At 43.3% G+C, this 24,025-nt stretch overlaps 2 protein-coding genes and 1 long non-coding RNA gene across 7 annotated transcripts; 2 read left to right on the forward strand and 1 right to left on the reverse strand.

Moving 5' to 3' along the window:
* LOC112249252 lies at positions 1–8,128 on the forward strand. Of its 5 annotated transcripts, none has more exons than XR_002953331.2 (8): positions 1–196; positions 1,382–1,485; positions 1,689–2,189; positions 2,760–2,842; positions 3,032–3,136; positions 3,326–3,485; positions 6,103–6,229; positions 7,702–8,128. It is a non-coding gene; the product is annotated as an uncharacterized LOC112249252 (long non-coding RNA). The 5 variants fall into 5 exon arrangements; XR_002953330.2 differs by having other exon boundaries at positions 1,689–1,887; positions 2,051–2,842; XR_002953329.2 differs by having other exon boundaries at positions 1,689–2,842.
* A 300-nt stretch (positions 8,129–8,428) lies between these two features.
* On the forward strand, positions 8,429–17,431 carry mthfsd (methenyltetrahydrofolate synthetase domain containing). Its single transcript, XM_024419050.2, is given in 10 exon segments — positions 8,429–8,617; positions 8,771–8,874; positions 13,201–13,314; positions 13,491–13,604; positions 14,565–14,655; positions 14,775–14,887; positions 15,020–15,145; positions 16,126–16,429; positions 16,432–16,476; positions 16,479–17,431. Coding segments are annotated over 10 exon segments (1,602 nt in total). The 5' UTR covers positions 8,429–8,589; the 3' UTR covers positions 17,042–17,431.
* Positions 17,432–20,159: 2,728 nt separating this feature from the next.
* On the reverse strand, positions 20,160–23,993 carry foxf1 (forkhead box F1). Its single transcript, XM_024419052.2, has 2 exons — positions 22,669–23,993; positions 20,160–21,353 (listed from the first exon to the last, which is right to left on the reverse strand). The coding sequence occupies exons 1-2, from the start codon at positions 23,639–23,641 to the stop codon at positions 21,190–21,192; spliced, it is 1,137 nt and encodes a 378-aa protein (XP_024274820.1). The 5' UTR covers positions 23,642–23,993; the 3' UTR covers positions 20,160–21,189.
* Between the last annotated feature and the right edge of the window lie 32 nt (positions 23,994–24,025).

A 24,025-nucleotide genomic window follows, 5' to 3' on the forward strand; every position in this document is an offset into this window, starting at 1 on the left:
TTGCCTCATTGGGCATGCGCCTTTTCTTTTCACTGAAAACAACCTAACTGCACAGGATTCCAGTAGACTAAAACTGATATTTCTGGTTCCTTCGTATTGAAAGATTGTCAGGTTATGGCATTTCTAAACAGCAGACTTTAATCATGTCAATCCCTGATATTGCACCGAGTTATCAATTGGAGAGCAGCTTTCACTGGTGAGCCAAGATACTTATTTTATTTTGCAAATGATTTGAAGTAGCTGCCTCTAGTTCTGCTTTTACTGTAATGCATGATAGTTGAAAATGTAAGTTGACTATTATAATACTATTATAGCCTAGCCTATAAACTGTTTCATTGTGGGTTGATTGCATTCAGCTAGTTTACTGTAATCCCATAATTTATTTGATGCATTGCTTATTCGACATACCATTAAAACCAGGTGTAATGAGTACGCTGGGAGTCGGGAAGCAAGTTCAGGAAGTGTATTAAATAAATAAATGAACATAGAACAAAACAAGAAACACGAGTAGTGTACAGACATGAAACACTGAAACAGGAAAAAAAATAACGCCTAGGGAAAGAACCAAAGGAAGTGACCGAACATAGGGAAGATAATCAGGAAGGTGATGAAGTCCAGGTGAGTCTGATGAGTCGCTGGTGCGCGAAACGATGGTGACAGGTGTGCGTAGTAATGAGCAGCCTGGTGACCTAGAGCGTCGGAGAGGGAATATACGTGACACCAGGGACTATTAAAATGTACATTACAGCCTGCTGTAACTTCAGCACTTTAGATTACTGTATTGTCAATGATGGTGCTGTTAGTTCAATGTAATCTCTGTCCAGGTTAGCTCAAGGTCTAGGCCTGTCCTGAGCCAAACTGAAGGTAATTTACTTATATTTGATTGCCTGATATCATGTCATTATTGATGTTCTGCACACTCTGAACTCGGCAGAAATGTAGACCCAAGATAAATAAGTGGAGTTAGTAGCATGACATCTAATTTCATAGTGCATGTCCAGGCAGCTATAGCAGATTAAAACAAACCAGGATGTTCTTTCAGAGGACTCACCCTTTTCAAACTGCTGTTTGACATTCGATCATGACTGAATCAACTCGGCTGGCTTTTTAGAAAATCCATAACAGGTTGCATTGGAGTTTCCAATGCCAGCCTGTGATATGAAGAGCAGCTCAATCCTCAGTCTTCCACAGATTTACTGAAGGCATTTAACTGAATTGGGGCTCCATACGGTTCATATTCCTTTAGCTGGAGGGTATACTTTTCTCTCTAATGTATTGATATTTGGTTACTCACTGGATAGGGATGTATTGTGCATTAATGTATAGAGATTATGTAAATCGGCAACAGCTGAAATAGTATATGTGGTTTGATATTCTACAGATGTGAATGGATAATCTCTCTGGCACCACTATGATGGGTTGGGGCAGAAGAGTCCTACTCTCATGGATTAGTCTGAGCCTGTTTGAGTTTCCATACAGTCAAAGGTAAGAATGTATGTCCTGTTTAATTCACATTTAACAACTATATGAAATGCATTGATTAGCTGTAAACAAAAACAAAAATATATATATATATATATTAAAATTTGGTATGCTTGTAAATGGCTGTAAATCGCTCCTTTCCCAATTAATGCATCCTTTGACAGACTACTACATTCCCTTTTCTATAACATGTAAATCTTTTCCAGGGTACAGAGAGCCTCATCCAGCTTCATACTAGATATGGTCAGCTGGAGGACAGACTTGTCAGAGTGAGAGAGAGCCAGTGGAAGGTGGCTGCCTACCTGGGGATCCCCTGAGCCCCCTTGTCGGGCCGCTGAAGTTCCAGGTCCCCCAGCCTCCCCGGGTGTGGCAGGGACTGAGAGCCGCCAAGGCTTACCCACCTCTGTATGAGCCTAAGCAGTAATGTCTCAGACAGACAGGGAGACAAACAGCCTATACTGTTTAATGGGGAACTCTGAATCATGTGTATTTTGATTAACATTCAGCCATTCATGTTTGTATTGATAGTGTAAGAAAATGTCACCTTTCTTGTCCTCCTAACACATAGGTGTCTGCAGAACATGAACCACACTAGACAGATGGGGGACCTGTACGGAGGTCGGTTCCCTGTCCTAACCACCTCAGAGGACTCCCTTTATCTGAATATCTACACACCAGTCAAACCTGGGGACCCAAGGAAACTACCAGTGAGGAGAGACATGAGAATGTACTCATATCTACCTTAAGAGTAGACAAACATGTCTTTGGTTTGGTGGTCCTCATGGGAGGGGCTTCACTCTGTGATGGCTCCTCATTGGCTGCCTTCGGGGACATTGGTGGTCATCCTCCAATACTGTTTGTGTATCCCAGGGTTCCTCAGGTACACTTCCATATGTACGGCATTTGGTCAATATGATCAATGCACAAATTCAGGTCAGTAATATCTTCTCTTGTTTGGTGTCTACTGAACACAACCCTGGCATATCTGATCTAATATCTGTGTGACCAGCACTGGAGATGGCCAGTACCCCGGAACGTGGGTGTTCTGGACCAGGTGTGTGCCCTGCGCTGGGTGCATGAGACCATCAGCAGTTTCAGGGGAGACCCAGGATCTGTCACCATTTTTAGAGTCTGCTGGTGGTGTTGCTGTCTTTTTTTGCGTGTGTGTACTGTGCATCTAGGAAAACAGATATTTGCTGATACAGAAAGATGCACTGGCTGTCTGTATGTAGGCAGGCTTACTTTGGGCACTGAGCCATGGTTCTGTCTGTCATCAGGACTGTTCCACAAGGCCATCAGTCAGAGTGGAGAACCCCTCGTCTCTATGTTCATCCAGGATGACCCCAAACCTGCTGCACAGGTGATCTGCTGTTTCACTGTGTGCTGATCATAACAGCAAGTCTCAAGGATCCCATACATTGTTTCATATACAATATCAGAACTGGTAAAACCTTCAGTGGTTTTATGACTGTCATTATTATTCTGGTACAATGTAACGTGTTGTAATTAGTCATTCAAATGCTCTGGTTTCAATCTCTCCTCCTTCCAGCTGGTGGCACAGAGAGCAGGCTGTCTCAGTGATGACTCTGCAGAGCTCATGACCTGCCTCAGTGCCCTCAGCCCACAGGACAGAGAGGTGGCTACACCTGCACTGGTAGGTTTGTTCTGAGCCTCACACTCACCCTACAGTATGTGGGGTGTATGTATCTGAATGCCAAGCTGTTTCTGCTTTAGCTAACTTGTACTGTATAGGGCTGTTGAATGCAACAACATGGCTGTTTGTGACTTCCATTCTGGGGCCCATCCTCTCTCTCCACTGTCCCATCCCTGTGTCTGTGCACAGGGATGGGACAGTCATCCCTACCAACCCGGAGGAAGTCCTGCAGACTAAGAGCTTCTTGGGCTTCCCCAGCATCCTAGGGATCAACAACCATGAGTATGGCTGGATGCTCCCACATGTATGTCCCTGCATGAAGATATGAAAACTGTCATATAATTTACAGGTAAATGTACTTTTATCATTTTATTTTTTACCAGTTTTTCCTGTTTCCTAGATGGGATCTTGAAATGACCAGTGAAAACATGATGATTATGATCCTGGCGTTTATGCTTCAGAAACTGGTTAGTGAAGTATGGTGCCAGACAGGGTTGGGTAGGTTACTTTCTAAATGTATTTTTTTTTAGAGTTACTAGTTTCCTGTCCAAAACTGTAATCAGTAATGTAACTTTTGGATTGCCCAAACTCAGTGACATAATCAGATTACTTTCAGTTGCTTTTTGATTACTTTCTCCTTAAGAGGCACTAGAAGACGAAGTAAAGGATCCATCAAATGCATTTGGTGTGTCATCATGGTGGTCTCTGACTTGTGGTCAGACTTGCTCAGGTGGAACGAACTTAAACTTGCGTCTTTTTTCAATGATGATTTGAATGACATCAGAAAGGTGTCAATGTATTTTCTTTCAAAAGCATCCATGAAGGAATAATTTAGCTTTTTAAAAGTATCTGTAATCCTTTTTTTTAACCTTTTTATTTAACCAGGCAAGTCAGTTAAGAACAAATTCTTATTTTCAATGACGGCCTGTTCAGGGGCAGAATGACAGATTTGTACCTAGTCAGCTCGGGGATTTGAACTTGCAACCTTTCGGTTACTAGTCCACCGCTCTAACCACTAGGCTACCCTGCCGCTGATTACAATATTTTTGCTGGTGAAAGAACAATCGGAACTTCACTTCCACTTTTTTAATACCATGATGTACACGGGAAAATACACACTGGGATGATAACAGAATATTATCAACCTGTTGATTTTAAGAGGAGATCCTAGAGTTCCTCCTTTGATTGTCACACAAGACTGTTACTTGATTGGTTAATATAGAACAGTGGGTAGGCTTTATGCAAAATATAAATTACGTTTGTCTGATAATAGGCAGACCAAAGATTGTGATTTGTCAAAAGACAAGTTTTGCAGCTGCTTGACATGGATAAATTGAGTATTCTAAAGGATCTACAAAACAAGTCTGTACACTCTGGGAAATATACAGTACCAGTCAAAAGTTTGGACACCTACTCATTCAAGGGTTTTTCTTTATTTTGACTATTTTCTGCATTGAATAATAATAGTGAAGACATCAAAACTATGAAATAACACACATGGAATCATGTAGTAACCAAAAAAGTGTTAAACAAATCCAAATATGTTCTATATGAGATTCTTTAAATAGCCACCCTTTGCCTCGATAACAGCTTTGCCCACTCTTGGCATTCTCTCAACCAGCTTCATGAGGTAGTCCCCTGGAATGCATTTTTATTAACAGGCAAATTGACATGTGTCAAGAACGGCTCAAACAAGCAACGAGAAACAGTCCATTATTACTTTAAGACATGAAGGTCAGTTAATCCTGGAAATTAAGAACTTTGGACATTTCTTCAAGTGCAGTTGCAAAAAACATAGTCATTATGAAACTAGCTCTCGTGAGGATCGCCACAGGAAAGGAAGACACATGGTTACCTCTGCTGCGGAGTTCATTAGAGTTACCAGCCTCAGGAATTGCATCCCAAATAAATGCTTCAGAGTTCAAGTAACAGACACATCTCAACATCAACTGTTCAGAGGAGACTGTGTGAATCAGGCCTCCATGGTCGAATTGCTGCAAAGAAACCACTACTAAAGGACACCAAGAAGAAGAGACTTGCTTGGGCCAAAAAACACAAGTAATGGACATTAGACTGGTGGAAATCTGTCCTTTGGTCTGAGTCCAAATTGGAGATTTTTAGTTCCAACCGGTGTGTCTTTGTGAGATGCAGAGTAGGTGAAAGGATGATCTCTACGTGTGTGGTTCCCACCATGACGCATGGAGGTGTGAGGGTGCATTGGTGGTGACATTGTCTGTGATTTATTTTGAATTCAAGGCACACTTAACCAGTATGGCTACCACAGCATTCTGCAGCAATACACCATCCCATCTGGTTTGTGCTTAGTCCCCCTATCATTTTGATTTTCAATAGGACAATGATCCAAAACACACCTCCAGGCTGTGTAAGGGCTATTTGACCAAGGAGAGTGATGGAGTGCTGCAGCAGATGACCTGTCCTCCACAATCACCCAACCTAAACCCAATTGAGATGATTTGGGATGAGTTGGACCGCAGAGTGAAGGAAAAGCAGGTAACAAGTGCTCAGCATATGTGTGAACTCCTTCAAAACTGTTGGAAAAGCTTTCCTTATGAAGCTGGTTGAGAAAATGCTGAGTGTGCAAAGCTGTCAAGGCAAAGGGTGGCTACTTTGAAGAATCTCATATTTTGTTTTGGCACTTTTTTTGGTTACTACATGATTCCATATGTGTAATTTCATAGTTTTGAGGTCCACTAATATTCTACAATGTAGAAAATAGTAAACATAAAGAAACCCTTGAATGAGTAGGTGGGTCCAATCTTGTGACCAGTACTGTATATACAATGTTTATGTATACATACATGGTATATTAAAAATCCACTAGTGACACTTAATACACTACTTTTTTTTGTTATCAGTTTCTCCCCAACCCTGGTGGCAGCTTTATAATGAAACATCTAGCAGTCTGGTCCATGAGCTGTATTTTAAACCCTGTATCTCCCTGGTAGCGTCTGCCACACTCTGCCCTGGGGATCATCGTAGAGGAGTACTTTGGTGACATGAAGGACCCCGTGGGGATCAGATGCCTTGGAGCTTATGGGAGATCTACTGATTGTGGTCCCAGGGGGTGTAGAGGTGAGGCATACACTGGGAACTATACCAATCAGATGCCATATTTTTTTTTTCTTCTCTTTAGAAACCTCCTGGAAGACATTATTTGATAATTATGAATAAATAATTAAGATGGTATATCTAAATGATTGAGACTTTTTAGTTGACAGACATCGTCTGTTGATATTCACAGATACATTACACACTTGTCTGTCTATGCAAGATTCAGGTTGCTTAATCTACTACTATGAGTTCCAGCAGTGCTCCTCCATGGTCACATCAGCAGACTACTGGGGTAGGCTTTGTGAAAGCAGACCACTGGGGTAGGCTTTGTGAAAGCAGCCACTCAAGGACATTCAGAGACTTGTCCCGAAGCCACTCCTGCGTTGTCTTGGCTGTGTGCTTAGGGTTGTTGTCCTGTTGCATGGTGAACCTTCACCCCAGTCTGAGGTCCTGAGCTCTCTGGAGCAGGTATTAATCAAGGATCTCTTTTTTTTGTCTGTCCCTCGATCCTGACTAGTCTCCCAGTCCCTGCCGCTGAAGAACATCCCCACAGCATGATGCTGCCATCACGATGCTTCGCCGTAGGGACGGTGCCAGGTTTTCTCCAGACCTGATGCTTGGCATTCAGGTCAAATAGTTCCATCTTGGTTTCATCAGACCATAAATCTTTTTTTAATTTTCTTTTTTTCTGAATCTTTTTAGGTGCATTTTGGCAAACTCCAAGCGGGCTGTCATGTGCCTTTTTACTGAGGAGTGGCTTCTGTCTGGCCACTACCATTAAAGGCCTAATTGGTGGTGCTGCAGAGATGGTTGCCCTTCTGGAAGGTTTTCCCATATCCAGAGGTGCTCTGTCAAAGTGACCATCAGGTTCTTAGTCACCTCCCTGACCAAGGTCCTTCTCCCCTGATTGCTCAGTTTGGCCGGGCAGCCAGCTCTAGAGTCTTGGTGGTTCCAAACTTCTTTCATTTAAGAATGGAGGCCACTGTGTTCTTGGAAACCTTGAATGCTGCAGAATTGTTTTGGTACCCTTCCCTCAATCTGTACCTTGACACAATCCCATCTCAGAGTTCTGCAGACAATTCCTTCAACCTCATGGTTTGGTTTTTGCTCTGACATGCACTGTCAACTGTGTGTGCCTTTCCAAATCATGTCCAATCAATTGAATTTACCACAGGTGACTCCAAGTTGTAGAAACATTTCAAGGATGCACCTGAGCTAAATTTGAGTCTCATAGCAAGGGTGTGAATACTTATGAAAATAAGGTATTTCTGTATTTTTAATACATTTGCAAAAATGAAAACATCTGTTTTTGCTTTGTCATTATGGGGTATTGTGTGTAGATTGAGGATTTGGTGTCTTACATTATATTGTTATTCGGAATAGATTTAACAATGTTGAAAAAGTGAAGTGGTCTGAATACACTATGTAAGATGAAGTATTCATAAGTGCACCAGCTCATATGATGCCAATGGGTTGTCTCTCTGTTCCTGTAGTAACCCTAATGGAGAGAGTGTGTTTGATTGGCCGACACTCACTACAGATCCAGGCCAACCTCGGGCTGGGCAGTGTCTCAGAGAAGAAGAGAGCCCAGTTCTTGAGAGAAGATTTCCCTAAAGGACTGCTGGACACAAAGACGCACAGAGTGACCAGTAGAACTGAATGTTCACTATGTCAAATGTTGTTCTAGGAGTGTCCATATTGTTGCCCTCCACTCCAGTCTGCTATTAGGTTACAGTATATGAGGCTTTCTTTGCCTTTTCCTTATTTTGTGTCATTTTGGCCATTTTAATATTCCAGATTTTCTTTAATGGTTTGATTTAAAAAATATATATATATTTTATTTAGCAATTGTTTAACATTTATGTAGTTTATTTTTATCTTGCTGTGTTCATATGTCCATTAAAGCCATAAAATAATTAAGTGTGACTGATTAGATGATTGTCCTTCTGCTTAGTAATAAAACATTGTAATTAGACACTTATCTGATAGGCTAAATCAATGTCTCAACCACTGTGTGCAGTGTGCGATTTCTCAGTGGAGAATCGACATGTGCAATCTTTAGTCCAAACAGTTGCAAAATGTTCTAAAACGTTAGTTTCTTTAACACAAATTTAGGAATGTCCTTCCCCGTTAGTTACGGTTGCTTGCGTTATACGTTTTGTAACAGAATCTGCTTAATGAATGCACCCCACGTTTGCTTTTGACGGTGTAAGGTTTGGTCTTTCCGAGCTACCATACAGAAAAAAACATCCCTGACAAGCAGCTGTTGCTACAATGTTACAGAACTCCCACGTGCGCAAATCAATCTGTGGTCACTTTGTGATAGTTTGACTAATCGTCAGTGATTTGTGAGAATTGTCTACATCTTCGACGAGAGGACAATGGAGGCCGTTATTACGATTAATCCGGGTAAATGATTGCTGCGTGTTTAGCGAAAAGTCACTAATGCTAACGCATGCCAATGGATGGTAGCCTAGCAGTTGCCGTTATGAAGTTGGGATTTACATGACCCTTTCTTCAAAACTGTCATTTCATCAAGCATGTGAATTGTTTTCTGTTTAGGGGCCACGAAATGGGACATCCGAGAGAAAGTTTGGGATTACATTGAAGCTAAGAATCTTGCAAACTTTCCAAGGCCTGTGCACAACAGAATCCCCAATTTTAAGGTAGGGCATTTCTGGAGGTTCAGTGTACTGCAATTTGATTGAATTATTCCTAAAGCTAACCCTCTTAGTATTTGTCAAAATATCAAGTTTGAAACCATGTTTGTCTATAGTTTAAATGTATATTTTGCATGTGCTGCTGGTAAGGTCCCATATAGCCATTTTGAAAAGTATTGTAAAATGTTCATTGTGCGCTCTCCACAGCCATTGGTCTGCACTAATAAATGTCTCTAGCTAGCCTTACCTAAACATCAGACTGCTACCATGGTTACTCCATGACACCAGTCTGAAAGTAGCTGTAGAAAAGACTCCGTAGTCTCTACAAGACAATGTTGAAGAAAATAATATTTACACTTTACCGGTTGTACATGCTGTTGGTCCTTTCGGCTGTAGGAGGTTGAGATCAGGTATCAACAGGAAAGTGTTTACCCGACTTTTTGCACAATATGTTAACAATAGCCGAATGTAACCGAATATGCTTTGTATTTATTAGGGATCCCCATTAGCTTCTGCCAAGGCAGCAGTTACTCTTCCTCGGGTCCAAACACATTAAGGCACTTACATCACACACAAAACAAAACATTAACACAGTACATCATATTTAAAAATGTGTTTATTTTTTTATCTAGGCAAGTCAGTGAAGAACAAATTCTTATTTACAATGATGGCCTGGCAAAAGGCCTCCTGCGGGTATGGTGGCTGGGATAAATTTAAATTTTAAAATTAATTTAAAAAAAAATCTATAGGACAAAACACACATCACGACAAGAGCGACGACACTACATAAAGAGAGACCTAAGACGTGTTGCTGCCATCCTATGATAACGCATGGTAGCAACACATCATGGTAGTAGCATGAAACAGGGTACAAGCATTATTTGGCACAGACAACAGCAAAAAAAGGCAAGTAGGTAGAGACAATACATCACACAAAGCAGCCACAACTGTCAGTAAGAGTGTTCATGATTGAGTCTTTGAATGAAGAGATTGAGTGTTTGTTGCAACTCGTTCCAGTCGCTAGCTGCAGTGAACTGAAAAGAGGAATGACCCAGTTAAATTATTTGAATTAAATTTTGTCCTGTTTTTTTCTTCTGTGAGCTCATTGCACTGCAGTTTCTCTAGAGATAAATCAGATCCAGCCCAAACTGTGCAACGTTGTAGTTTCCAACATAGTTTGGTACAGAACTTGATAGTTGAATACAATGAACATAATCCATTGTGCATCTACTTGTCCGGTCGGATTCTTTTACGCCTGCTATGTAAGAGAGAGAAGAATGCGCGACCAAGAAGGGACACATAGAGAGCAGTTGCTTCGTGCTTTATTTACTTTAAAGACCTGCTGAGATAATGGTTTTGACAGACAGCATAGGCAGCAGCTCTATAGAGATGAGATGATAACTTGGAATTTAATAATAAAGTCATCAAATAAAACAAATGTACACACAGCTGCAATATTAAAGTAAAGTCATGTTAATAAGTGAAAAGCAGCCCCTACCATCATGGGACTTTTAGCAGTTGTGTTCTGTTACAGCATTCAACGCACGTAATGCGTAGTACATTTCATGTTTATAAAGAATTGCAGTAATAAACTGAACAAACCTCAAAAAGCACTGATTGCTCAACACTACTTCTCCCCCAACACCCACCCAGACGCCGCCTAACATATCCCTCTCCATCCAGCCCCAGTGCACATGGATTCAACAAGAGGAATGACCCAGGGATGTGTGCGCTTTGGGAACTTTTAACAGAATGTGACTGGCAGAACAGGTGTTGTATGTGGAGGATGAGGGCTGCAGTAGATATCTCAGATATGGGGGGGGGCTAAGAGGGTTTTATATAACATTATTACACCACTACATAGCTAAAATACAGAATGTATAATACCACATACAACATTATGACAATGTACGTGTGTGTAGTGTGCGTGTCAGTACGTGTCTCTTCACAGTACCCACTTTCATAAGGTGTATTTATTATTATTTTTAAACATCTTATTCTGCTGCTTGCATCAGTTACCTAATGTGGAATAGAGTTTCATGTAGTCATGGCTCTATGTAGTACTGTGTGCCTCCCATAGTCTGTTCTGGATATGGGGATTGTGAAGAGCCCTCTGGTGGCAGGTCTTGTGGGGTATGCATGTGTGTCTGGGCTGTGTGATAGTAGTTTAAACAGACAGCTCGGTGCATTCAGCTTGTCAACACTTCTTACAAAAACAAATAGTGTGGAAGCCAATCTCTCTACTTTGAGCCATGAGATTGACATGCATGTTATTAATGTTAGCTCTTCGTGTACATTTAAGGGCCATCCTTGCTGCCCTGTTCTGAGCCAATTGTCACCAGACCACATGACTGAACAGTAGTCCAAGTGTGACAAAATGAGGTCCTGTAGGACCTGCCTTTTTGATAGCGCTGTTAAGAAGGCAGAGAAGAGCTTTATTATGGATAGACTTCTCCCCATCTTAGCTACTGTTGTATCAACATGTTTTGACCATGACAGTTTACAATCCAGGGTAACTCCAAGCAGTTTAGTAAGTTCCACTTGCTCAATTTCCATATTATTCATTACAAGGTTTAGATGTGGTTTATTTTTTTGTCCCAAATACAATGCTTTTAGTTTTTTGAAATATTTAGGACTAACTAATTCCTTTCTACCCATTCTGAAACTAACCACAGCTCTTTCAGTGTTGCAGTCATTACAGTCGCTGTAGTAGCTGAAGTGTATATACGCATATGTTTTTCTGGCAGCAGACTGATCGATATGGTCAAAAGCCACACTGAAGTCTAACAAAACAGTCCCACAATCTTTTTATCATTTCTTCTCAGCCAATCATCTGTCATTTGTGTAAGTGCTGTGCTTGTTGATTGTAATTCCCTATAATCTTGCTGAAAGTCTGTTGTCAATTGTTTCCTGTAAAATAGCATTGTATCTGGTCAAACACAATTTTTCCAAAGTTTACTAAGGGTTTGTAAAAGGCTGATTGGTCAGCTATTTGAGCAAGTAATGGGGGCTTTACTGACTTTTGCTTCTGTCCAGGCCTGAGGGCACACACTTTCTAGTAGGCTTAGATTGAAGATATGGCAAATAGGAGTGGCAATATTGTCCACTATTATCCTCAGTAATTTTCCATCCAAGTTGTCAGACCTCGGTGGCTTGTCATTGTTGATAGACAACTATTTTTTGACCTCTTCCACACTCACCTTGCCGAGTTCAAAATTACAATGCTTGGCTTTCATAATTTGGTCAGTTATACTTGGATGTGTAGAATTTGCTAATCTTGCCAATGAAAAGAAAAAATGTAGTTGCCAATATCAGTGGGTTTTGTAATGAATGAGCCATCTGATTCAATGAATGATGGAGCCAAGTGTGCCTTTTTGCCTAATGTAATTTAAGGTGCTCCAACGCTTTTTACTATCATTCTTTGTCATTTATCTTTTATTTCATAGTATTGTTCCTTTTTATTCAGTTTAGTCACATAATTTCTAAATGTTCAGTATGTTTACTAATCGGTTGTGTTGCCAGACCTATTTGCCATACCTTCAGTCAACTCGAGCACGTTTTCTCACAAGTATCTGTAAGTGTTTGTCGTTGGTTACGCTCTGCCATATTGTACAAGTGTTTGTCGTTGGTTACGCTCTGCCATATTGTACAAGTGTTTGTCGTTGGTTACGCTCTGCCATATTGTACAAGTGTTTGTCGTTGGTTACGCTCTGCCATATTGTACAAGTGTTTTGCCACGTGCAAATTGCATCAGTATTGAAAATACAAACGATATACAGACGACTAGCACACGGAAGGTCAGGTTGATACCGCTACTCTGTAGATGTTTTGTCTCACATTCCTACCTGAAAAGGACCAACCACACAGACAACCGGTATGTAGAGGTCGTGAGAGGAAGATTTCCTGATCCAAACGCTCATTTCTGCCGAAGTAGAATTCTACGCAATTAAACTTGGGTTCTTCAGGCTATAGCTAGCCTAACTACCTTATTAGATATGTCATATTGTAAGCTAGTAGCTATCATAGTACCTTTGTCTTTGACCTGTGGTAAAATCTCTATTTTCAGAAAACCTATTTTTGACACACATGCTTTTGAACCCCTTATCCTTTGTGTGTGTGGATGCGTGCTTGTCTTGCTGTATGTGGTTGTCTATGCGGTCAGGGTGCGGTCCCGGCCTGTGACCGTCTCTCAGCCCTGCAGGAGTTCAAGTCCAGCCAGACGGTCAAAGTGAACCCGGACCGACCCCAGCAGCAGGCACGCTACATCACCCTGGATGTAAGTGTGCACCCACATCCTCTCTCCTTACCCCCTCTCCCCCTCTCTGCCCCCAGGGTGCCCACACTGCCTGCGCCAAGGTGTCGGAGCTGCAGGTATTCAATGAGACTGACGAGGTGAAGGTGGACCCTGACAAGCCGCTGGAGGGGGCGAGGCTGGCCGTGCTGCAGGTAGCCCTGGGTCACAGGCCACCATGAGCCTGGGCCATTGGTTCAGTAGTGTTGTCTCATCACCAGATCATAACCATGGAGTGCTGGAATTAGGTTATTTGTATTAGATGCCCTTTACTCATCTGTCTATGGTTTATATTCTCTTATCTTACTAAACTCTGGCCTCTGGCTTCCAGGCGAGGAAAACCCTGCTGGTGCCGACCCCTCGCCTTCGCACAGGACTCTTCAATAAGATTGTCCCGCCTGAGGGAGCAAGCAAAGAAGAACTGAGAGTGTGCTCCACCTCGCAGGCGAGTCAGTCCCTTCTCACTAGTGCTGAGCAATTAAGTTAAATGTTTTCTTTTTTCTTTCTTTTTTTTAACAACTAATTGACTTCAGTTCAATTATTTGAATTCAATTTTGTCCTGTTTTTTTTCTTCTGTGAGCTCATTGCACTGCAGTTTCTCTAGAGATAAATCAGATCCAGCCCAAACTGTGCAACGTTGTAGTTTCCAACATAGTTTAGTACAGAACTTGATAGTTGAATACAATGAACATAATCCATTGTGCATCTACTTGTCCGGTCGGATTCTTTTACGCCTGCTATGTAAGAGAGAGAAGAATGCGCGACCAAGAAGGGATACATAGAGAGCAGTTGCTTCGTGCTTTATTTACTTTAAAGACCTGCTGAGATAATGGTTTTGACAGACAGCATAGGCAGCAGCTCTATAGAGATAAGATGATAACTTGGAATTTAATAATAAAGTCATCAAATAAAACAAATGTACACACAGCTGCAATATTAAAGTAAAGTCATGTTAATAAGTGAAAAGCAGCCCCTACCATCATGGGACTTTTAGCAGTTGTGTTCTGTTACAGCATTCAACGCACGTAATGCGTAGTGCATTTCATGTTTATAAAGAATTGCAGTAATAAACTGAACAAACCTCAAAAAGCACTAATCGCTCAACACTACTTCTCCCCCAACACCCACCCAGACGCCGCCTAACATATCCCTCTCCATCCAGCCCCAGTGCACATGGATTCAACATCTCACTTTACCTCCTTCATTCATCACTTCCCATTCATTATCCCCATAAACACGCTGTCACTCTATACAACTTGGTGAATCCACCATAGAAGATCAAATGCTTTGTTCCCAGACTAGTTGGAGTGTCGGGTTTCAAACGTAAAATGTTTGAATCCAATGTTTCTTGTGATCTGGTGCACCTGTTCTCACCTTTTCTTTCTTTTCTTTGTTTCTTCACCAGGGAGTGAAGGAGTTCAGCGTCCCTGTGGGCCTGGATTCCAAGGTTCAGGTGGATCTTCTGGTGGTTGGCTCTGTGGCCGTGTCTGAGAAAGGTGAGAGCCCGCAGAGAGAACTCTATGGGCAGTGGACACCTACCCTGGTCCAGGAAAGTTCCGGCTCAGCACCAACACCCATACTGTTAGGATTAATCTCATCTCTCCTTTCTCCTCAGGTTACCGGATAGGTAAAGGAGAGGGCTTTGCTGACATGGAGTATGCCATGATGCTCTGCATGGGGGCTGTGACGGAATCCACTGTGGTGGTTACCATCGTCCATGACTGCCAGGTTAGCCTGTTATCCCACAACATGAAGTCACACACTGTGTTTGGTCTTAACCTGAATAAGTGTTGCTTCATGCTCCAGATTCCTATTATTTTGCAATGTGTATCTGTGCTTGATGTCTGTGTATTTCTGCAGGTTGTTGACATCCCAGAGGATCTGATTGAGAGCCATGACATCACTGTGGACTACATCCTCACCCCGACCAGAGTCATCAAGACAGACTGCCAACGCCCCAAGCCCCAGGGCATCATCTGGACTAAGGTACAACACTAAATCTCACCCAGTTTACTGTCGTTCAATATGATTCATTCCATTGCCTATGCAGTTGTTCAAACTACTGTTGCTGCTGCTAGCTACAGCTGCTGGTTTTACTCATACGACTGCTATTAGTTGCTGAGTGGCTGAAACCTCAATGATTTGAGCTAGAAAACAGTTTTTAAAATGAGGCCAAAGTTGCGCCCATCTTCTGTAGTTTTCCAGTGACTTTTGGCTGTACCTCAAACCGTGTTGCTTGAGTTTTGTTTGGTCACCTTCCCATAGAAGTATACCCATTACACATACACACACACGCACGCTACCTCTGGGGTCCCTTAAGACAACCATGCCCGTCCTGAGGACCCATGCTGACCTCGTAGACAGGAAGGCCATGTCTGTTCATCAAAGGCCTCTCCACTGGGCCAGCCTGGCTGTGCAAGGCCCAGTTAAAGAGAGGGCACCAGGGCCAAGGTAAAAACAATAGCACATTATATCCTGTACAGGAGCAGTCGCCATCAAAGCCTTAGCAGACACGCTCTGCCCTGGGAAATCAGAGAGCTGTCTTTATATAGCTTACTAGGGAAGTGGAATATCCCCCCACAATAAAGATGATACGGTCAGAGAGGTTATCAGCGCTCCTGAAGACTCTGTCAGTCTGTTTCCTCTGCATTCATGTACTGTAAGCATGGATGTGTTGTTATGGAGTACTGTTGTGTTGGTTGTTGTGCCCTTTGAGGTTTGTCGAGTAGTCTAGTCGTGGAATCTAGCATGCACTGAACATTTGCATGGTCACCTAAAACAGCATGAGCAGGCACCAAACATCAGCTTTCTTAATTGTTTATACCCCATCACTTTACTAAACTCCATTCTTCTTGGCATGACCCAGAGCTGGGCTGCCCTTAACCCAGTGCCTTTGCTGACCTTGAGCAGCCCTGCTGTGATATGACCTTGAGCAGCCCTGAGCCTGTCCTGTTGTATACCTGCAGCTGAACGCTGAGATGCTGGAGAAGATCCCCGTGCTGAAGAAGCTCCGGGCCTTGGAGGAGGAGCAAGGGAAGGACGTGACCCTGGGGACCCACCCTCCCCCGCAGCCCAGGGAGAGGGCCAGGAGGGAGCCCCGGAGGGACAGAGAGCCCAGGTCAGAGGGTGATAGACCCCGGCGTGAGCCCAGGCGCAGGCCTAGACGGGACACCCAAGAGGACTCTGAGAGGGACCCCAACGGGGAGTCCAGAGAGGAGACTGAGCAGAAACCCAGACGACGCCCACCAAGAGTGAGGAGGGAGGGGGACAGAGAGGGGGTAGGGATGGTGACGGGGAGGGAGGCCAGGAGGGAGGCAGAGAGGGGGTAGGAGGGTCAGGGGATTCCGCAATGGGGGCTTCCGTGAGGGGGGCAGAGATGGAAGTAGGGGAAGGGGCAGAGGAGGAGGCCGGGAGGGGGCCAGGGGGAGGGGAAGAGAGGTGGACAGGGATGGGGTCAGGCAAGAGGGCAGGGAGGAAGGTGGCGAGCCCCGTGAGCGCAGGCCCCCCCTGACTGTGACCACAGTGTACCTGGGGGGCATCCCTGCCGGGCTGCGTGTCAGCGAGCTGAAGACTGCTCTCCGGGAGAGGGAGGCAGCCCCCATCCGTCTCACGTGGCAGGGTGCTCAGCACCGGGCCTTCCTGGACTACTTAGACCCCCAGGCTGCAGACCAGGCCCTGGCCGCCCTGGAGGGGCTCTCCCTGAATGGCCACGACCTGCAGGCTGAGCTGGCCAAGAGCCAGAGGGGAGGCAGGAGGCCAGGTCCAAGCAACCGGAGGCCCAGACCAAATACAGGCCCCAAAAATACAGCTAGAGAAAGTAGAGAGAGTACGAGTGAACCAGAGGCAGATTCCCCCAAGCAGGAGCTCAACCATAATGAGTAACTGCCTGCTTCTATGTCCATCTCTGTACAGAAGCCAAGCCAGCAGAAAGAAAAGGCTGTGTTTCTTGAAAGGAAAGGATGATACCTTCACTGTACCAATGTGAAGTGTGAAAATATGTTTAATGCCTTAAGCAGAGTTTGGTTTGTCATTATGGTTTTTAGTGTTGGTATTGATAACACGTAACCCCATTTACGTTTGAAATGTTCTTATACAGAAGTTTCATCCACACTGGCAGGCCTGTCTGTCAGTCACAAAGGAAGGAGAGGTTGGAGGTTTCCCTGTTAGTCTCTTTGTGCAGGGGCAATGTTTAATGCCCTACATGTAATGCCATCGGAATTCACAGGATATTTTGTGTACTAAATAAACCATACTTTGAGTTCATAGTTTTAACCATTTTGTCTTCTTTATAACTCAAAACCCAGGACTGATCAACCTATGACTGTCAAATGATGACCTGTGTACACACCACACACCGCTAGTCTGTCAGTACTGTGTGTTCCTATTGTAAGTTATCCTACTGACGAACAATCTGGGGAAAATATGAACCTAAAGATAAAACGGATTAGGAAAATAGTATACTAAGATGGATGGTGAGCTAGTGTGTTAACCCTTCAAGTGTCCAAGCCTCATAGGACCTTGTTTATGTCTTTTGTCAGTATTGAACTGTTTTTCAGCACTGCTCTTGCTAGTGGGTAGCTTGTGGCATAACACATGGTATAGCCTACCAGAGGGCCTGACACGTCCAATTAGTCTGTCTGAGGGTGGTATGTGGGGAGCAGGAGTTAAGAGGACTAGCTGTAGTATACTGGATGTGCTAACCTCTGAGCTATTTATTGCTAAAGATATGTTGTCTAACCCCAGCAGGTAAACATTATGGCTGGCATGACATGTCTGATGGCTTAGATGTTTGAACCTAGCTTGGTCAGAGTTTGAGGTTCTATCTGCAGCTACCTGCAGTGGCCTAACCCTGTGACGACCTGTGTGCATCTGGTTGGCCTAACGCAGTGACTTATAGCTGCTGTGCTAGTGCTCGGCTTGGCCAAATAGGTGTCCTACAGTTCAGAGTAGTTTAGACTCAGGCTGAGGGACAAGCACATAGAATGCCTGCTTCTCCAGACCAGAACCCAGGCAGGCTTTTTATGGAGCTGTCATCCAGCCCAGGCCGGGGAACAGCTGTGGAGCCCCAGCAGGAATCGCAGCCCCATAGAGGTGCTGCGCCCCGGCTCACGTCATCAGCATGCTAATGTGTGGTCCCTCCGCTGCAGTGTGGAGCGACTGGGCCTGCTGCCCCTGTGTGCTCTGCTCATACAAGGGAATTTCACTGGAGTTCAGAGAGTGGTCACCTCCTCGTGAGATAACACAGCTCCATACATACATAGTCACACACAGAAACTCTTAACATATACACAGCAGGGCATGGGGCCCAATGTGAGAATATCACTGAGAATAAGCTATTATAACAATACTTCACTTCCAAAACACTTCAGTTGTATTACTGTATTTGTTCTTGTAGGTAAAAACGTTATAGTGCAGCTAAAGTGGTTACTTTAATATAATAAAAACACTAACATCAAGTTGAAGTGACTATTGAAATGCCAAGTATAATAATTGTGCGATTTACTTTGTTCCTTTACTATTGGAGGCATTTTTCAGACATATATTTAAAAAAGGGCTTCTTCTAGAATGAGTAGGTCAAAATCTTTTTTCTTACACTAATGGTTTAAACGGTACATTTGAACAGGCAGTATTTCAATATTAGTCAAAACGTTTTGATAGAGATTGCAACATTTGTTGTATTGTTTCATTCGAATATGTTTTACTTAACTAGTTCTAGTATAGTGTTGAAGTGCTCTTTATAGCTTGGGAATTCAGTGCACTTCTATCTATTTGCGTATATGAAGCATGAAGCATGCCGATTTAAAGTTAGATTCGGCGCTGAAACAGGCCTACGTTCTGTCCAATATGACATTTCCAAAGTAACAAATTGAAAGATTGCATCAACATGTTTTCGTGTAAAAATGGCATCATTTCAGATCGTAAATGTTAATATTTTTAACAGTCGCTCCAAGCCTGGCCGGCTCTTCTGCAGTCCAGCCTTTAGATTCAAAAATGGAAATAAGACCGTGGTGTCTTATAATGCACGAGAAGTGCTTAGGCCTATATTATTTTAGTTGTCTTTATACTGATTTAAGCCTTGTGTGATTAGCTATGGGGGGGCAGCGGATGTCATGCAATGTGGCGCTAATTAGGCCTACAATCATCTACAGCAACAAGTGTGTTGATACTTTAAAAAAACAATAATAATTGCAAACCAGATAACGTAATGAGAATAAGCCCATAATCTCAAGGTTGGAAAAAAGACAACCCACACATCAAAATAAAAACTCCCATTTAAATGTTATTTAGCATTGGCTAAACTTTCTACAGCCTACTATATTCCAGTAAAAACAACCTCCCATCCAGAATGCGGTATTTGAGAAAAGGTAGTCTGCGAGCCCGTTGTGCCTTTTATAAGAGTAGGATAAATGGTTCTCGGCAGTGGGCACGCGTTTTCCTCCCTCTCTTTGAAACCGATTCCGAGGCGAATTCGCCCTCCCCCGTAACTGCTGGCTTTGATTTGTTAAGGGTTAATTGCAACATACACTCCGATTACACAGTTATACATTGGGCAGGAGTTTTCGACCTCCAACAGATATGTCTTATTGTATATCCAACCATAGGCTATTGTGTTTTTAGCTAATTCCTTTAACATGAGCGTCATTAGGCTATGGATGTAGCATATACTAATGCATGATGTGTTCACCTATAGGCCTATTCTTGTCTAAACCCGAATCAATTCCTAAATGTGTGTGGCCTATTTTCACATGAAAACATTTGGTTGATGACCAGAATATTTGAATATTAAGGACTGTGTTATGACGAATATTTTCGATTTTCAAGACACCTTAAATAGAACACCCCCAAACAATATGTAAAGGCCTTCCTGTTGCACCACACAGTAGAATAGACTGAACTGTATCTGCATGTATAATTGTTTGGTTTTTTATCATGGGGGGAAAAAAGAACATCCGACAAATGTCGAAATAATTGTATAGGTATTTCAGCCAGTTAAACAAACTGCATGCCAATACGTTTAATTTTACAAATCGTGTGTAGTAATATACAGACTAATCTAAAGACACTCGAGTATGCCAATACTCAGCATAACATCATTTACAATTTATACAGTGCTGAAAAATAACGGGTGTCTACACGGATATATACACCTACATAGACATGTAACTTATCCTAAATAGACATGTAACTAACAGTGCTTACATCTATATCTTCAATTTCCGTTTTAAAACAAATAAGAACGTGTCATGGCAAATATTGCCAATAAAGCATACTTCAATATTGTGGCTATAAGTGTACAATTAAAAATATGCACAGAATAAATAAGAAGTTGCGCTTTACTATTTAAAAAGTGCCTTCATCTTTCCTTAATTCAGATCGTCTTGTTGATTTAAAAATGTTTAATGCGTGGTGTAGCCTAATAGCTTAGTCCAAACGTCTCAGAAAATCAAATAAAAATCAAACTATCATTTCGATTGAGCCGAGTAGCCTAACCCGGATAAATTACCAATGAAATTGTCCCCGCAGTATATCGTTTGAATGCATAACAAAAATAATACACATTATTGTACATTGTAAAATATTCTCAAGTGGTAGTCATCCGCCCGCAGAGTTATAGTACCAAGCGGCAGCTGGGGTTGAGATGCATGAGGTGAGTGTCAACCGGTCTCTGCTTTACCTCTTGTGTGGCACACAGACATTTCTTGAAAATAGCCCACAGCTTAGGCCTACACCACAAGGTTGTTCTGTGGTATTTCCACACCCTTTTTGGTTTCTGAGACAGATAAACATTGAAGTTGAACTAAATCTGCATTTGCACGTATTTATGTCTCTGTACCAAATCCTTTTTTTTGTGTGAAAAGTTGTTTAGTTTATGGGTTCTCTGGCGTTACTGTTGCTTCTCTTACAGCGCGCTCCAGGGCCTGCCTTCTCTCCTACCTCCAAGGGTTGGGTTGCTTCCTCGTCTCAGCCTTGCAGCCGCTTTGGCTTTAGTGGCTCAAGTCAGTGATGTCCGTTATTCACTGTAAGTGCTGTCACATGACGCAGGGCTTGATGTCCTGGTAGGCGACCTGTTGGTGATGATAGTAGGAACTGCTGCTGGGCGAATGCATCGTTGAGGACGTCATCGCGTTGAAGGAGAAGACGAACTCCTTCCGGTCACACATACTGGGAGACTGGGAATGGTACCGTGGAATACCTAAGAATACAGATACAAGAGTAAAGAATATATTAGTTCATCTTATGCCATATAGCATGCCAACCCAATGTGAATGTGTTGCTGTCAATTACCAAAAACAGTATGGTTGTCTTTTTGAATGGGCTAGTAAGAACCATAAGTCGAGAAGGATATAGGCCAGCATTTTAAAGAAAAGGTGGTAGCAAATTAGTTTAAAAAATACTTATTTGTGGGTACAAGGAAAAATAATAAACTAGTTTTGCCACTGGGTGATTGCATATAGCCCTAAATTATCCATAATAATAACACACATTTACCTTTGTCTATAGAAAGAAAATGTCAAAAATACAAATACAAAAAAGGGGGAAAAAATACCTATTTTCAAAAGTGACTTCTGAGCTTTTTGATGTTGGACTAATTTGTTATTTATAGGGTTAATTGTAATATTGTGCATCGTATTATTTAGCCTATATTATTGTAATATTACTATACTATGATATAAAAATCGATTGAAGTAGGACTAGTATTACCTAAATCTTTTCAGAATATGGTTGAAGAGGCTAAATTCGTCCCAAATTGCCTTTCGGGAACAATTAATTGTAATTTGGGTAGACAATCTTTCATTTAATTTGTGAAAACCCCGGTCTGTCTACCCCGCTGATTGGGGCTGTCGTATAGAACTGTTGAGGCTGAGAACCGTCTGGAGAGCTCGAGGGTGGGATAGTTCTAATTGACAGTGGCCTGCTCGCACGCGAATCCCGGAGGACCCTGTGCCTCCGGGACTTGACTTGTTGTTTTTGTCTCTAGATTGGCACCATTCTAAACACAAGTCCCAGAAGACGTGCCGTCCGAGTGCTTCCTGAAACCACCTCCAGGAATTTATTAGGAAAACAGAGTGAGGGTTAAACCTGCTGTTTGTTAGTTGTCCCACTCCTTGGCCAGTTAAATGAGGACAGGAAACTGAATTACTTAACCTCCTTACTGGATAATTAGACGATGGTTTCTTGCGTCCATTTCCTTATTTCCAAGATAACAGAACCATCAATTCTAACCAATAATATCCGCCAAAAACTGTGGCATAATGGAGTTGTTGTAGGCCTATGTGAAAACAAATGCACTGAGCATGCCCAGTGCTCAGTTCATATCTTTGCCCACTGCACTGATTGCAGTAGGCGAAGGCTGCCTCGTTTGTAATTTAAATTAAACGGTTTTGATTTGGTTCAAAGGAAATAGTGAGCTATAGAATATGCCTAGTGTTTATTTTGCACATACTTTAGGCTATTGGGTATGACTGACTGTAAAAGGCATGCGTAATCATTTGGCGATGTTAGTTTACCTTGCAAATCCGTGTTACTGTGTCCGTTCTGATGAAGATTATATTGGTCTAGGGAATGCGTGGGTAAACTGGGCTGCAGCGGGTTCGCCCCGGGGTTGCAGGGAGACAGTGGCTGCTGCTTGATGTAAGAACCTCCGTTATTCAGAGAGGATGAAGGCGCTTGAGCCCAGGCCGAGCTTGAGTAGACGGGATGCGGCTCCATCACTCCACCGCTGGTGAGGAGGGGCGAGCCTGAATTGTCGTGGTGGGGGTACTCGCCCCCCGTGGATCCTGTGCAGCTTCCCATGTAGGAATGTCCACTGTTGGCCGACAAGTGGGACATGGAGTGCCCGGCCAGACCCATCCCCTCCATGTTGCCTGCCAAGTGTCCATTCATCATCCCAATCCCGCTGTCCAAAGACAAGCCGTTGGGCGGACAGGACAGGCCCCCGCCGCTCCCCTGGAAATTATAGGACTCGGGGAGGTGGTTGAATCCCAGGCCGTTCATCATGCTGTACATGGGCTTCAGCGCCTGGCATTTACGCCTGAAGCCCCGCGGCCTCCTGCGGAAGGATCCCTCCTCGAACATGAACTCACTGGCTGGGTCGATAGTCCAGTAGTGGCCCTTCCCGGGCCGCCCGAGCCCCTTGGGCAGCTTTATGAAGCACTCATTCAGGGACAAGTTGTGACGCACGGAATTCTTCCATCCTTGGTAAGAGCCTCTGAAAAACGGGAAGCGGCTCTGGAGGAACTGGTAAATTTCACTGAGCGTCAGGCGTTTGGTGGGAGAGCTCTGGATAGCCATGACTATCAGCGCAATGTAAGAGTAGGGGGGTTTCTCCGGACGGCGGATCCCCGCGTTGGTCTTTTTGGTTTTGGTGGTGGAGGAGGCGGTCTCCATCACAGTGGTCTGTCCGTGGGGTTTCTCCGGGGCAGACATCGGGCTGCTCTGGGCAGGAGTCTGCGCTGGGGGCTGCTGGACCTCTGCCGTCATTAGTTAGACTATCAGCGCAATGGCAAAAAAAGTTTGACAAAAATATCCACGTCCTCGTTTTGAAGTAGTACTAAAAACTTCGTATAAATAATCAAAGAAAAGTTTAAGATGGTTACCAATAATCTCGATGCTGTGGAACTACGCACGGTCAAATGCAAAGCTGAATTTCTGTAAACCGTGCGTTAATGCGCTCTTCCTTTTGGTGCCTAAATTCCTTAGCCAATGTGAACCCTGAAACCCGTAGCGAGTGTCCAAATTGAAATAGGGGAGAGACGGGAGCTACTTCAACTTCAGTCGGTGTGTTCTCGTGCGTCCGGAGGAGCTCGCCTTTTACTTATCCGTTGCCATCAGCGCCTTGCTAGCTCGAGCGCTTGACCATCAGGA

The sequence above is a fragment of the Oncorhynchus tshawytscha genome, linkage group LG04 (genome assembly GCF_018296145.1).
Source record: "Oncorhynchus tshawytscha isolate Ot180627B linkage group LG04, Otsh_v2.0, whole genome shotgun sequence".
In the NCBI taxonomy this organism is placed as follows: Eukaryota; Metazoa; Chordata; class Actinopteri; order Salmoniformes; family Salmonidae; genus Oncorhynchus; species Oncorhynchus tshawytscha.

Bases quoted from the DNA above. Each gene is read 5' to 3' on its own strand.
- foxf1 (XM_024419052.2), bottom strand. From the start codon at position 23,641: ATGACGGCAGAGGTCCAGCAGCCCCCAGCGCAGACTCCTGCCCAGAGC. The intron at 21,354-22,668 runs GTAAACTAACAT...CTGTATTCTTAG, and splicing joins CAGTAACACGGATTTGCAAG to GTATTCCACGGTACCATTCC.